General features: G+C 48.6%; 1 protein-coding gene across 1 annotated transcript in view; it reads right to left on the bottom strand.

The window, feature by feature from the left end:
• The window catches only part of myo15b (myosin XVB), a 709,406-nt gene that overhangs the window by 399,558 nt on the left and 293,634 nt on the right, over positions 1-16,214 (bottom strand). The window contains exon 24 of the mRNA XM_038776546.1: positions 5,712-5,780. Coding sequence (XP_038632474.1) covers positions 5,712-5,780 — 69 coding nt within the window. The remainder of the gene's footprint in view (positions 1-5,711; positions 5,781-16,214) is intronic.

Genomic DNA, 16,214 nt, shown 5'->3' with positions numbered 1-16,214 from the left:
CACAAAGTGCGTTTTTCAGGTGAAGGAAGTAGTCTACCTGGGTTGTCGGGTGGACCGCGAAGGTTTGCACCCCATTGCAGAGAAGTGGTGCGCGATTCAACAGGCTCCCGCCCCGACTGACACTTCGTTTCTTTGTTCGTTTCTCGGCCTCGTAAACTATTACGGAAAGTTTCCCCCCAATCTGGCAACTACGCTGGCCCCGTTGCACCTTCTGCTAAAGAAGAATCACACCTGGGTTTGGGGTCAGCCGCAAGAAACTGCTTTCCGGCGGGTAAAACAACAATTGTCGTCTTCTGGGTTACTAACCCACTATGATCCTGGAAAGCCTTTGCTCGTCACATGTGATACATCCCCGTATGGTATTGGGGCCGTCCTGTCCCACAAGATGGAGAACGGGGCCGAGCGGCCGATAGCTTTCGCCTCCCGCACATTGACTGCAGCGGAAAAAAAGTACACGCAGATCGAGAAGGAGGGCCTGGCAGTGGTCTTTGCGGTGAAACGTTTCCACCAGTACGTATATGGCTGCCACTTCACTATTGTGACTGATCGTAAGCCTCTGCTGGGACTTTTCAGAGAGGATAAGCCAATACCGCCCATTGCTTCCGCACGGATCCAGTGCTGGGCTTTGTTGCTCGCTGCATACGAGTATTCTCTGGAACACAAACCAGGAACCCAGATAGGGAATGCCAACGCACTAAGCCGATTGCCTTTATCGACCGGCCCCATGTCGACCCCCACGACCGGTGAGGTGGTTGCAAACATAAATTTTATGGACACCTTGACTGTCATGGCATCACAAATCCATGAGTGGACCCAGACGGAGCCAGTCCTGTCAAAGGTTTGGCACATAGTCCTGTATGGAGGGCAGCGTAGACAGCTCCCAGTCGAGTTGCGGGCATTTTCCTCCAGGCTGTCCACATTCAGCGTGGAAGACGGCATCCTTTTGTGGGGGACGCGTGTGATTGTCCCGGAAAAAGGACAGGAGCTGATACTGAGAGACTTGCACAATGGGCATCCAGGTGTGACCAAAATGAAAATGTTGGCCAGGAGTTATGTCTGGTGGCCAGGCCTCGACACCGACATTGAGAAGGTAGCCCAAAACTGCTCCATTTGCCAGGAGCATCGGAAGCTTCCGCCGGCCGCGGCCCTACATCACTGGGAATGGCCAGGGCGGCCTTGGGCGCGCTTGCATGCGGATTTCGCCGGCCCTTTTCAAGGATCCATGTTCCTGCTATTAATCGACACCCAGTCTAAATGGCTAGAGGTGCATAAGATGGGAGGCACAACGTCCTGCGCAACAATCGAGAAGATGCGTTTGTCTTTCAGTACGCATGGCCTCCCCGAGGTGCTGGTCACGGACAATGGCACTCCGTTCACAAGTGCGGAGTTTGCAAGGTTCATGAAGATGAACGGCATACGCCATATCCACTCTGCCCCCCTTACCACCCGGCTTCAAATGGGTTGGCGGAGCGCGCAGTGCAGACAATCAAACGAGGCCTAAAGAAGCAATCTTCCGGGTCGATGGACACGAGACTGGCTCGGTTTTTGATTTCATATAGGACCACCCCCCATGCGGTGACTGGGGTAGCTCCCACAGAACTCCTAATGGGCCGGAGACTTTGTACCTGCCTTAGCATGGTTTTCCCGGACATTGGCGCAAAAGTACGGCGCACACAAGAACGGCAGGGACATGGGTTTTCTCGGCATCGGCCAATTCGGCAGTTTGCGCCCGGTGACCCAGTGTTCATTCGGAATTTTGCTGGCGGTGCCCAGTGGGTCCCTGGCATAACCTTTCGCCAAACGGGCCCTATCTCTTACCAGGTACAAGCCCAGGGGTGTATCCAGCGCAAACATGTAGACCATGTTCGGTCCAGAAGACTATCCCTGCCACAGTGCTAGACACTTGTGCTTGTCCTGCCCTTCAGTATAATCATGGTTGATCCTCTATTTCAACACCGCATACCAGCACTCTCCCCATGCTCCTCAACACCTTTAGAGGCTGGCTAGCCATCTATTTCCCTCTTAAATATATTCAGTGACTTGGTCTCCACAGTCTTCTGGTGTAGAGAACTCCACAGGTTCACCACCCTCTGAGTGGAGAGGGTAGCACGGTTGCTGCACAGCTCCAGGGTCCCAAGTTCGATTCCAGTCTTGGATCACTGTCTGTGCGGAGTCTGCACATCCTCCCCGTGTGTGTGGGTTTCCTCTGTGGGCTCCAGTTTCCTCCCACAGTGCAAAGGTGTGCAGGTTAGATGGATTGGCCATGATAAATTGCCCTCAGTGTCCAAAAAGGTGAGGTGGGGTTACTGGGTTATGCGGATAGTGTGGAGGGTGGAGGCGTGGGGTTAAGTAGGGTGCCCTTTTCAAGAGCCGGTGCAGACTTGATGGGCCAAATGGCCTCCTTCTGCACTGTAAATTCTATTATTCTCCTCATCTCAGTCCTGAATGACCCACCCCGTATACTGAGATTGTGATCCCTTGTTCTAGACACCCCAGACAGAGGAAACAACATCCCTGTATCCAGTCTGACCATCCTTGTCAGAATTATGCACATTTCAATGGGATCCCTCTCATTCTTCTAAATTCCAGTGAATACAGACCCTAGCCAACCCAATTTCTCCTTATGCGACACTCCTGCCAGACTAGGAATCAGTCTGGTGAACATTCGCTGTGCTCCCTCTATGGCAAGTATATCCTTTCTTAGATAAGGAGACCAAAGCTGCAGATAATATTTCAGGTGGGATCCCGCCGTGATCCTTTACAGCTGTAGCAAGACATCCTTGGTCCTGTACTCAAGTCCTCTTGCAAAGAAGGCCAACACACCATTTGTCGTCTTAACCGCTTGTGTTGCTGCATGCTTGCTTTCAGTGATTGGTGTACAAGGACACCCAGGTCCCTTTATACATCAACATTTCCCAATCTATCACCATTTAAATAATGCTGTTTTCCTACAGAAGTCGATAACTTCACATTTATCCACATTATACTGCATCAGTCATTTATTTGCTTGTTTAAGTGCCTTGAAGCCTCTTATCATCCTCCTCACTACTCACATTCCCATCAAGTTTCATCTAATAGTCAACCTTGGAAATATTGGCTGGAATTCTTCAGCTTCTGGGATTCTCTTTTCCCAACGGCAGTGCACCCCCGTTCGCGAGTTTCGCAATAGTGTGGGGTGGTTTCAATGGGAAGTCCCATTGACAAGTGGCGGGAATAGAGAATCCACCACCAGCAAATGGCACGCCGCCAAGAAACACGCGACTGGAGGACTGGAAAATCCAGCTAATTACATTTGGTTCCCTCATCTAAATCATTGATGTATATCGTGAATAGCTGGGGCCCAAACACTGATCCCTACAGAGCGCCACTTGTCACCGTCTGCCACTTCGAAAAATACCTATTTATTCCTACTCTCTGTTTCCTGTTTACTAACCAATTCTCAATCCATGCCAATATATTACTTTCAATCTGATACACTTTAATTTTGCGTACAAATCTTTTATGTGGGACTTCATCAAAATCTTTCTGAAAATCCAAATACACCACATCCACTGGCTCTCCCTTATCTATTCTGCGAGTTACTTCCTGAAAAAATACTCCTGTAGATTTGTCAAACATGATTTCCCTTTCATAAATCCATGTTAAATTTGTCCAATCCCATTGATATTTTCTAAGTGTCCTGTTATTACATCCTGTAGCATTAGCCGACTATTAATGTAACTGGTCTGTAATTTCTTGTTTTCTCCTTTTTTCTCCCTCCCTTTTTTGAATAGCGAGGTTACATTATTACCTTTTAATCTGCCAAGACTGTTCCAGAATCTACAGAACTTTGGAGGATGACAACCAAAATGTCCATATTTAGTATCCTGAAATGTTGATTATCAGGCCCTGGGGATTTATCAACTCTCAGTCCCATTAATTGCTTTTTTTCAGAATTGCTAATTTCAATGGGCAGCACGGTGGTGCAGTGGTTAGCACTGCTGCCTCACGGCACTGACGTCCCAGGTTCGATCCGGCTCTGGGTCACTGTCCGTGTGGAGTTTTCACACTCTCCCCGTGTTTGCGTAGGTTTCGCCCCCACAACCCAAAGATGTGCAGGGTAGGTGGATTGGCCACAATAAATTGCCCCTTAATTGGATAAAATTAATTGGGTACTCTAAATTTGGGCAAAAAAAAAAAGAATTTCTAATTTCCTTCAATTCCCCCATGGTTCCTTTGCATTTCCGGAAAGTTATTTGTGGCTTCCTCCATGAAGACAGAATAAAGTAGTTGTTTAATTGCTCTGTCATTTCCTTGTTCTCTATTATAAAGTCTCCTGTTTATAACTGTCAGGATCCTACATAGATGCTGGTTTAGCACACTGGGCTAAATCACTGGCTTTTAAAGCAGACCAAGGCAGGCCAGCAGCATGGTTCAATTCCCGTACCAGCCTCCCCCAAGCAGGTGCCGGAATGTGGCGACTAGGGGCTTCTCACAGTAACTTCATTGAAGCCTACTCGTGACAATAAGTGATTTTCCTTTCATTTCATTTGTCTTCATTAATCTTTTTCTCTTTATTATTTAAACATACACATCTCAAGATCTCATCATTAAGATAACTAAAGAATCCCAAATACAACCTATCTGTCAGTGTTTGATCCGTAATCGGTTTGACACTCAAACTGATTCTATCTGAGGGAGGGCAGGCAGATAAATGAGCTCATGCTGTGTTAAAGGAGACTTGTCTGAATGCTCAGTTCCACTTCATGCTCCCTTCATTCCAGGTCATTGACACTGATAGCTGGTTGCCGAGCCCATTTTAGATTGGTTTCAGTTCTCTATCAGTAACTTGCTGTAATCTTGAGCTCATCCAAAACTCGTATCAAAAGTCTTGTTCCTGTGTTCACTGGCCTCTGTTGGCTCCCGGCCTAGCAATGCTTCAATTTTAAAGTTCTCATCCTTGTTCCCAAATTCTCACCCCACCCCCCACCCCAAGTCTCGTCCCTCCTTATCTCTGTAATCTGCTTCATCCCCATACTCTCCAAATTTTTCATGATGGGCTGAAGGGCCTCTTTCTGTGCTGTAAACTCTATGACTATTTTGCAGTCATCTAATTCAGGCTTTGGTTCAGGTTGGACGCATGGTTTGTACCCAATCTAATTTTACCCTTTACTGATGTCAGATTCTCTCTGCGCAGTTTAAAATTAAAATCAATGCTGGAATGATCAATGGGAGGAATAAACACTCTGATGGAGGGGGTAGTGAAACCCAAAATGCCGAGATTCATTTAATAAACAAGTGATATTACAATAAAATACATTAGGATCTCTTTGGCCTTGCTCATCCAGAATTATTGTGTTATTTATATTTTTTGGTAGTCATGGCTGTTGACCAGCTGTGGTTTTATTTTGCTGTCAATAATTGCTTCCTCTATTGATTGTGAAAATTGTCAGTTTTTGTTTAATGGAGAAGGCCATTAGTTGAAGTAAATTTCCATCCGTCACTTTCCTCAGAAATAAAACTCCAACAGCATTGCCCATTTCCCTGTCATGGCCATTCCGCTTTGTCCAAGTGTTCTGCTTCAGCACCATCAGGACAGGTGGAAAGGAGACAATTTAATCCAGGGAGGTCACCTGTGCATTATTGTGATTTATAAAACACCCAGTATCATTGCTGGAACAATTAAACACCCCATAATTACTGAGTGAAAAGGCACACTGCCCAGAACTCACCATTTCCACTGTTGCTCTTCGTCCCTTGCTGGTTGCAAATATCCTCTGATCCCACGGTGCTTTGAGCAGCTAATGACAGGAATGGTAACTGTGAGTCTCTTGCTGTCACACAGCCACCCAGCCAACACCCACTACTTCCTATCTATTTGTTCATCCACAACTTCACCCTCACACCTCTTTCTTGAAGGCTTTTGATGTTTGCACTTCAGTGTCTCATCTATTCATCAAATGTTAATCTGAGCTGTGTGTCAAAGAGCTATTCCACTATGGAGAGTATCCCAGTTGAGCTTGGCCCTATCCTCACAAATGTCCCTCGCTGCATGATTTAATCCTGTCTTGTTTCACGTCCTCCTTAGCTGAGAGAGCAATCATACATTATTGCTTTCCAAATGTCACCATTTCCCTCATTTCAGACAAACCTGGTTTACTCCTGTTCTGAATGAGTTCATTTACTTCACTGATCACTCCAACCCACACACTAACCAATCAAGTCAACACTGTCCCTTACCCACCTTCACCCAGTTGAAGCCTATTGCTCATCTTGTTTGAACCACCCTCGACTCACTCTCTCAACACTTTACTCTGACAGTTACCAATAATCCGAACGGGAAACTTCAGCTTACTTACTCCAAGTAGGTTCAGTGCATTTCTGAACACAGTCTGGGCACAGTGAACCCCTTCGCTTTATCAAAACTCCTCCTCTGTTGTTTCAAACTCAACGACACACAAAAGTAACACTAAATTGTTTCTGGACAGAATCCGGAGGAGTAAGGACAGCCTCTGTCTCAGCTTCCCACACCCACTAACACCAGCCCATACCAATCATCCCCAACACTAGCTCTGAGATCTGAAATACCTACTTTCTCCTAATCAGCTGTTTTAATGCAGATTCCGTTCAGCTTGGGCCCACCACGGGAATTTATTCACTCTGTACGATGCTTAAGCCTAGACGGAACGTCTCTAGCTGTAAGACACTGAACACATTGCCTTATTGTACCAAAGTCCACACAGGGAAAGAAATAACAGGATTTACTGCAGTTGAACTTTGTTCAGTTATTGTCAATGCGTCATTCAGGTAAATGAAAGTGAATTACTTCCCAATAGACTCCACTTTACAAGAACACAGAGCCACACCCTGACTCCTGGAATGGCAGACATTGTGCCAATTTCCTACAATAAGGGTGTCACGTGGCTTGGGCCTTGCGTGGCCTGTCCATTGAATAGAGGATCAACTTGATGCACGATCAATCACTACTGAAGCAGGAATGTAGTCCAATTGATTGAACAAGTAGTTACCCCAGCAGCTCCGGTACAGAATGACTGCTGTGGGTGAAACACAGACTCTTATGCTCCACCTGCTGGGCGGAACCAGCAGGCAGGTTCTACCACTCATACTACAGTATAAGTTACATCCCACTTAGGTACCACGATACCCCTAATATAGCCTACCACACAACCATAGTGCTGCCACCTGCTGTCCATTCCCTGCTCCTCAATCCCCACTGTTCCCTTTTTCCTGCTCCCTGCTCCTCACTGTTTCTCACTTCCTGATTCATTCTCTCTGCTCCACCTCTCTGCCTCCACTCTTTGCATGCTAATTCCTACCCCTGCTCTTTGTCTCCCACACCTCATCCCCTGTTTCCCATACCCTGCTCACTATCCCCTGCTGTCTACCTGATGCACATAGTATAGATAAGATGCTATACCTTGCCTGCTTAACTTAGACTTCCACAGTGGACCCATAATCATAGGATATATAGACATGACAAATGGTTTAGAGTTGTTCATTCTTGGTCTAGACTGATTGAGTTGATCACAGGAGCCACAATGGCAGCAGAGTCACAATAAAGGGAAAAATTGCCAGAGTTCCTGTTCTTAACTGCCATTCAGTACACAGGACGTATACCCGGTAAACAGTGTCGATGTAGAGTGTTTGAATTCCCAGTTATTAACTGAAAGAATCATAGAACATAGAACAGTACAGCACAGAATAGGCCCTTCGGCCCTCAATGTTGTGCCGAGCCATGATCACCCTACTCAAACCCACGTATCCACCCGTAACCCTTAACCCAACAACCCCCCCCTTAACCTTACTTTTATTAGGACACTACGGGCAATTTAGCATGGCCAATCCACCTAACCCACACATCTTTGGACTGTGGGAGGAAACCGGAGCACCCGGAGGAAACCCACGCACACAGGGGGAGGACGTACAGACTCCACACAGACAGTGACCCAGCCGGGAATCGAACCTGGGACCCTGGAGCTGTGAAGCATTTATGCTAACCACCATGCTACCCTGCTGCCCCTACATGTCACAATAATGTTCCAAACACAAGAATTAAATAAAGCAAGCACTTGAGTATTGCTGTAAAAAGAGACACAGTGGCCAGAATTCTCCAATATCCCGGTCAAGTGTTGACACCGGCATAAACACCACAGTGTTTCATGGCGGCGTCAACAGGCCTCTTGGCCCAGCGATTCAGTGGGCCACAGGGTGCCAGCACGGTGCCCGAGTGCTGCATGCTGTTCCGGCGCGGATAGGCAGCCCTACACTGCCGGCGCGGGTCCATGCATGTGCGTGGTAACCATTTCAGCCATGCTGGCGCCACGCAACATGGCCCGCACGGAAGGAGGCAGGCCCCCTCCAAATCGCGCGCACCCGTCGATCGGTAGCCCCCGACCGTGGGCCTGGCTATCATGCAGCCCCCCCGCGGAGCCTGATCGCCCCCCCCCCAACCAGGACGGCCACTGCGACCGCGGATCCGAGCTCCCGCCGTGTGGTACCAGGTTGGAACCACGCCGGTGATTCATGACGGGAACTCGGCCGGTCGACCGCGCACGCGCAACTGGTGCTGATTCTCCGGTCTCCAGAGAATCGCGTCCCGGCATCGGAGCGACGGGGCGGGAATTTCCAGCATCACCGCCGATTCTCCGATCCGACACGGGCTCGGAGAATCCCGGCCAATACCTTTTGTTTCGCACATATCAGAACTTTCTGCAAGAATACAAATCCAGGGGAGGCAACAAATTTATTTTATGGCATATGGTTTTTGAATTTCAGTGCCAATGTGATGCCAGGTATGTAAGCTAAGCATCCTAAAGATTGGTGGATAGTATCAAACATACGGAACTTTCTGCTAGCGATTTTCATTTCATTTCATTTCATTGTTTGTAGTGGGCAAAGTACAGGCAATATCCAACTAGCCCATGCTCGTAAAACCCATAACACAGTGTCCAATGTGATTCCGCGATTGTAAAACATTTGTTAAATAATCCTCAGTGTTCTAAGAATTATGCTGACCCCCATTCAAGATTATCAGTTTGGCTCACAGTGTGGCGCATTTTATGTGTACTGAAAGTAACATATATTATTGGACAAGACACTGATATTTGCAGACAGATAAAACATGTAAACACTGCTTAACCTGGAATGAGTGTTTTGGGCCAGGAATGTTAAGCATGGAAGAGGTAAAGGGGCAGGTGTTCCACCTTCTGCGATTGCATGGGAAGGTGCCATGGGTGATGGGAGGGGTACTTGGTATGGTGGAGGAGTGGACTAGATTATCTCGGAGGGAACGGTCTCTGCGGAATGCTGACAGAGGGAGTGAAGGGAAGATGTGTTTGGTGATGGCATCACGCTGGAGTTGACGAAAATGGCGGAGGATTATGCTTTGCATATGGAGGCTGGTGGGATGAAATGTGAGAACGAGCGGGACTCTATCCTTGTTCTGGGAGGGAGAGGAGGGGGCGAGGGTAGTGGCGCGGGAGATAGACCGCACACTGTTGAGGGCCCTGTCAACAACTGTAGGTAGGAAGAAGAAACACATTTTCGAAGCACCATTTTGGAAAGTGGCATCATCGGAACAAATGTGACGGAGGCAAATGAGCTGAGAAAAAGGGATGGAGTCCTTACATGGTGTAGGGTGCGAAGAGCTGTAGTCCAGATAGCTGTGGGGGTCAGTGGGCTTGTAGTGGATATTAGTAGATAGTCTATTGCTGGAAATGGAGACAGAAAGATCAAGGAAGGGAAGGGAAGTGTCTGAGATAGACCAGGTGAAAGTGATGGAGGGGGTGGAAACTGGAAGCGAAGTTGATGAATTTTTTCAGGTCCGAGCGAGAGCATGGCACGGCACCAAAATAGTCATCAATGTATCGGTAAAGGAGTTGTGGGAGGGGACCCGGGTAGGCCTGGAACAAGTAATGTTCCACATACCCCATAAAAAGGTAAGCGTAGCTAGGACCCATGCGGGTACCCATTGCTACACCTTTGATTTGGAGAAAGTGGGATGAGTTAAAGGAGAAGTTGTTGAGAGATAGAACGAGTTCAGCCAGGCGGAGGAGAGTGGTGGTGGATGGGAATTGTCCGGGCCTCTTTTCGAGAAAGAAGTGAAGAGCTCTCAGGCCATCCTGGTGTGGGATGGAAGTGTAGAGAGATTGCAGATCCAAGGTGAATAGAATGCGGTTAGGGCCCGCGAACTGGAAGCTGTCAATATGACGCAGGGCATCAGAGGAATCCCGGATGTAGGTGGGGAGGGAGTGGACTAGAGGAGCAAGGATGGAGTCAAGATAAGAGTCAGACCGGACTGTCTGCCCCTCTTCCACGGCTTCATTCGCAGTCAGATGTCCCTAGAGAGGGAGCATGTGGTGTCCGCGGACACACCTGAGGCCTTCCGTGTCTGGTGGGCACCGCAGGGTTGGATTGCTTTATCGACCCAAGTTTTTACATTTTGATTTAATGTTTTTAAGTTTCCGTTCCTCGTTCTTTTTGGGCTGAGCTCTTTTTGATTTTTAGGAGCGGCCCCTTTTCGTTGATTCAGTTAATTTCTGTTCTACTATTTAGTTGATTGACCCCAAAATACATCATGGGATAATCAAACCTGCTCCTGGGCCTGACGAAACTCGCCATAAACAGGTCCAGGCAGCGGACGACCAAGGGGGCCGCTCAGGAGTCTATCGTGTCTGGCCGTTTCGAATCCCCTTTGCCTGGAGGCCCCTTCAGCCTCGTCCTCAGTGATCACAGAGTGAGCTGAAGCCCTTCAAGCCACAGAGCTCCAGAGGATGGTTGCCGAGGTCATCCAAGGCAACAGGCTCAGCAGGCCGCTTCCACCCCTGCTATAGATGTCAGGGGAGCACAGAGAAAAAGCTGTTGGAAAAAGAAACATTGAGAAGTTCTGAACCATCAGTGCTTACAGGGTGCGCTGTGATTGTTAATACAGTTCACCCACACTTCAATCATGTCTGATGTGGTTTATTTGCAATATTCCTTAAGCTTGTACACCCCCAATTCCCCCATCATCTTTTGAGAGACATCCCATTTCCTTTGGAGTCAGACACCTGCAGGAAGGTGAAGGCAAAATTCTTTTTCAGGGTCCTTGTGAGCCATGTGCAAAAAGTCTCCCCGCACACACAGAGCCTTTGTCCTTCACACCCTCGCCTATCGCAAGGCATGAACATTCAGTTCGCCTTCAGTTATCCAGTTGAGCTGACCTGCATCTACGCCCACCTCAGATGACCCAACTGCAATGCACCATCCCGAAACCTCCACCACAAGACTCTGCATGGTGATGGTAACATTTGAGGTTTACTCGAACAACATCCCCCTCCCATACCCCGTCCCAACCCCATCACCCACACTCTCTTATCCTAACCATTCCCCCACACCAACCAGAAAGCACTTTTGACCTCCAAATGTAGAACACAGAACAGTACAGCATAGTACAGGCCCTTCGGCGCACTATATTCTGCCAACCACTTATCCTAATCTAAGATCAACCTAACCTACACTCTTTCAATTTATTGTTGTCCATGTGCCTGTCCAAGAGTCACTTAAATGAGTCCACCACCTTCGCTGGCAGTGCATTCCACGCACCCATGCAGGTGCCACGAAAAGGGAGGGTTTGGGCTGGTGTTTCTAACACTGGCTGACACAGCTGTCTCAGGGAACTGCAGACAAAGAAAAGTACAGCCCAGGAACAGGCCCTCCGGACCTCCAGGCCTGCATGACCATGCTACCTGATCATCATCACCACCTCTTCCGGCAGCGAGTTCCAGGCACCCACCACCCTCTGTGTAAAAAAACGACCTTCGCAAATCTCCTCTAAACTTTGCCCCTTGCACCTTAAACCTATGTCCCCATGTAATTGACTCTTCCACCCTGGGAAAAAACTTCTGACTATCCACTCTGTCCATGCCCCTCATAATTTTATAGACTTCTATCAAATACCGTAGTTCCAGTGAGAACAAAAGAGTTTATCGAACTTCTCCTCATAGCTAATGCCCTCCATACCAGGCAAATCCTGGTAAACCTCTGCTGTACCCTCTCAAAAGCCTCCACATCCTTCTGGTAGTATGGCAACCAGAATTGAACACTATATTCCAAGTATGGCCTAACTAAGGTTCCATTCAGCTGCAGCATGACTTGCCAATTTTTATACGGCCGATGAAGGCAAGCATGCTGTCTGCCTTCTTGACTACCTTCTCCACCTATGTTACCACTTTCATAGAACATAGAACAGTACTGCACAGTACAGGCCCTTCAGCATTGTGCCACCCATTTAGCCTAATCTAAGATCAACCTAACCTACAGCCCTTCAATTTACTGCTGTTCATGTGCCTGTCCAAGAGTCGCTTAAATGTCCCTAATGATTCTGACTCCACCACCTCTGCCGGCAGTGCATTCCACGCACCCAGCACTCTCTGTGTAAAGAACCGATCTCTGACATCTCCCCTATACAATCCTCCAATCACCTTAAAATTGTGTCCCCTCGTGACAGCCATTTCCACCCTGGGAAAAGTCTCTTGCTATCCACGCCTCTCATCACTTTGTACACCTCTATCAAGTCACCTGTCTTCATTCTTTGCCCCAGTGGTTTCCACAAACATGAACCAAGCGCTGGGTTGTGATGCTCCGCCCCCTCCAAATCAGCATCATCGAGACACGCACCACGTGCAGTCGCAACTCCGTTGGAATGTCATTAACAGGCTCATTCGCGATGCTCCACCTCCGAAGGGCCGAGTTCCCGACTGTGCAGGCCACTTGTGGTCTCAGCAGTCGAGAGCCTGGCCTGGCGGCTGCGGAGAGCAACGAGGGCGTGTGGACAGTGTCCGCCCTAATCCACCGAGAGCTATGCCGCTAGCCGGGGGACTTCTGCCAGGGCTGTGGGTCGGGGTGGGCAGGTACGCAGTCCACACAGCCGGCGCCATCTTTTCCGGCTCGACTGGTGCGTGTGTGGGGATGTAGGCGTACGCTCAGCTGCAGCTAGTCAGCCCTGCGCATGTGCAGCACGGATCCGGTGATTCTCCAACCATTTTCCGCGTGTTCCGCGGGAGTTTCACGCGGAGCCGGTGCTAGCCCCTCACCGGTAGCAGAATCAGTGAGGGTTTTGCACCGTTTTTCCCGTTGTGATTTGTACACAGTGATGTGTGTTGATGTTCTCTGTGTCAGTGTTTCTGTCTGTGTACACTCTCAGTCATCTCCCCCAGCTTTATATCTTGCTATAAATAAATCAGAAGCGAAACTGATTCTATTGGCTGTAAATGCATAAACCTTGGGACTGTATGCTTTTTTATCTGTTGCTAGGATATGTTCCCAATGTGATCCCTAGATATTGATCATTCTTCCCTTTCTAAAGTGAGGAGTTCTGTTTGACATAGTACACATAGCATTTGAGTGGGACCATCAATAATCAGTGGCCTTTGAAATGTACTTAATGTGACTACAGAGCCTCGCCCTGCTGCTGAGCAACTCCTGTCTTGACTCATGTCCTTCAATAATTTGTTTACCTCATTTAGGTTATGACCATGATATGAACATTGCTTTTCACCCACACCCTTAGTTAAACCCATCAGGGCTGTTGCACTCATTCACTTACATGCTCATACATACATTGATGTATATCTATGTACATCATCATCTAGGCCAAAATTAATTGACACAGAACAGAACTTAATAAAATGACAACCAATATTTTTTTTAAAAATGCAAATTGTATCTGACTAACTTATTACAGTTATTTGAGGGAGTAGTGGAAAGTGCCTATTAAGATAACGCAGTTGATGATGTGTATTTAGACTTTCGCAAGGCATTTGATAAAGTGATATGTACGTAGGCTTGTAAATTGAAGTCCAGGGGATTCAAAGGACAGTGACAGAGTGTAGATACTGTGGGATTGTTTTTGTTCGTCAGGAATCTAAAATCCGGGGGCAGAGTCCCAGGATAAGGGGCCTATAATTTAGGATTGAGATGAGGAAAAACCTCTTCACTGAAAGGGTTGGGAATCTTTGGTATCTACCTTAGAGTTCATTGTTTAATATATTTAAGCCTAGGTTTAGAAACAGAGGAACATAGGAATTAGGAGCAGAAGTAGGCAACTAAGCCCTTCGAGCCTGCAATCAGATCATGGTTGATCTCTCCTTGGTCTCAAATCCATCTCCCAGCTAATTGCCCATATGTCTCTCACCTGTTTTTTTAAATCAAAATATACCTTTCACTCATTCTTTATCAAAAATATATCTATCTCTTTCTTGAAACTGTTTCATGACTCAGATGCCACTGCACTATGGGGCAGTGAGTTCCACAAATACACCACCCTCTGCGAGAAGTTGTTCCTCCTTCTCTCAGTTCGAAATCTACCATCTCTCAACCTATATCTGTGACCTCACATTCTATGTTTACTTTATCAATCCCACTTAGTATTTTATGCACCTCAATCCAGTGAGTATAAGCCCAAACTGTTTCATCTCTCCTCACACGTCAACCGTTTCATCCCTGGAATCAATCTGGTGAACCTCCTCCGAACTGACTGCAATGTCACCACATCCATCTTCAAAGAAGGAGACCAAAACCAGAAGTGGTCTCACCAACACCCTGTACAATTGCAACAACACTTCTTTACTTTTATACTCTAGTCCATCTGCAATAAACGCTAACATTCCGGGCGGGATTCTCCCATGCTGCGCCGTATGGGAGAATCGGCATTTGCGCTTTTTTTCCCCGCGGCGCCGGTCTGAGGCCGTTCCGCCATTCTCCCAACCAGCGAGAACGGCGTCATCGAGATCGGCGCCATGACTGCTGGAGAATCACCCGAGGTACTAAATACGCCGATTCTCCGGGACCCCACAGTCGCCGTTCACCCCTGGTAAATAAATTTGTCAGCCAGTTGTGCAGGAGAACCGCACACACCAGGTTGACTGGGCAGCGGGATTCGCCTTCGTGGCCGGGATGCCGATGGTCTAGGGGGTGATTGATGGGGTGCACATCGGCATGCATTCACCCTCGGACAACAGGGACGTTTTCCTGAACAGGAAGGAGAACTACTCGATGAACATTCAGGTGGTCTGCGCCCATCGCATGAAGATAATGCACGTGTGCGCTCAATACCCTGGCAGCGTGCATGATGCTTTCATACTGGCTAATTCTTTCATCCCCGCTATTTCTGAGGGTCACCCCCCCCCCCCCCCCCCCCAACCCCCCAGCCCCCCTGGCTGAGGGGCTGGTTGCTGGGCGGCAGGGGTTACCCGTTGCGGTCATGGCTGATGACGCCTATACGGAGACCACAGACCAACGCGGAGACCTGCTATAATGAGGCCCATGCAGCAACCAGAGGTGTTGTGGAGAGATGCTTTGGCCTCCTGAAGATGAGCTTCCAGTGCCTGGACCGCTCTGGAGAGGCCCTGCAGTATCACCCCGGGCGCATAACTGTGGTCTGCTGTGTGTTGCACAACATTGCCCAACAGAGGGGCGATGTCCTGGAGGAGGATGCACAGGGGGAGCCCAATGAGGGCGATGCCTCTGCACATGAGAAGGAGGAAGATGGGGAAGGGGGGGGGGGGGGGGGGGGGGGGGCAGACATGACCTGGGGGTGGGATATGGCCGGGAGGCTGCACGACGATACCGGCTAGGAGAGCGAGCATGCGAGGCGTTGATCGCCGCACGTTTCACAAACTAGGGGGAGGGCATCGCTGAGCAAGGCACTTGCACCACAGATTGCGCACAACCGCACCACCCAGCACTTCCCACACCATCGCACAACCCTACTGGCCACACCACCACTTTCACAGCACCTTACACCTGCGGCACATCGTGAATGTTTTAACACAGTTGGTTGTGTCAGCGGGTGTGATCAGTGCCATGTGGAATGATGACAACCCGCTCTGCGATGAGCTGTGAACTCCGGGTTGCTAGACAACGTCTGACTCATGGCAATATCTGAACCCTCCACCTCGGTGGTCCCTGTATGCATCACGGACAATCCACCATATGGCCATGTGGGGCATATGGCGTTGGTGTGCTGAGGGCGACGGGGTGTTCGGGGCTGGGGGGAGAAATACACACCCGGCCTCACCGTTGTACAGAACTTTGACCCCAAGCATCACTCGGTCCCCCTCATGACCCCTCAGGCACTGGACGTAGCACAGAGGCATCTAAGTTTGGTGTAACAGTGACTTTAATCATGACATTCATGTACAAGTGCCCTAGACCCTACAACTAAGCTGTGCCCT

The sequence above is a fragment of the Scyliorhinus canicula genome, chromosome 18 (genome assembly GCF_902713615.1).
Source record: "Scyliorhinus canicula chromosome 18, sScyCan1.1, whole genome shotgun sequence".
NCBI lineage: Eukaryota > Metazoa > Chordata > Chondrichthyes > Carcharhiniformes > Scyliorhinidae > Scyliorhinus > Scyliorhinus canicula.
Note: the sequence above shows the minus strand (reverse complement) of the source record. Positions and strands in the feature narration are given on the sequence as shown.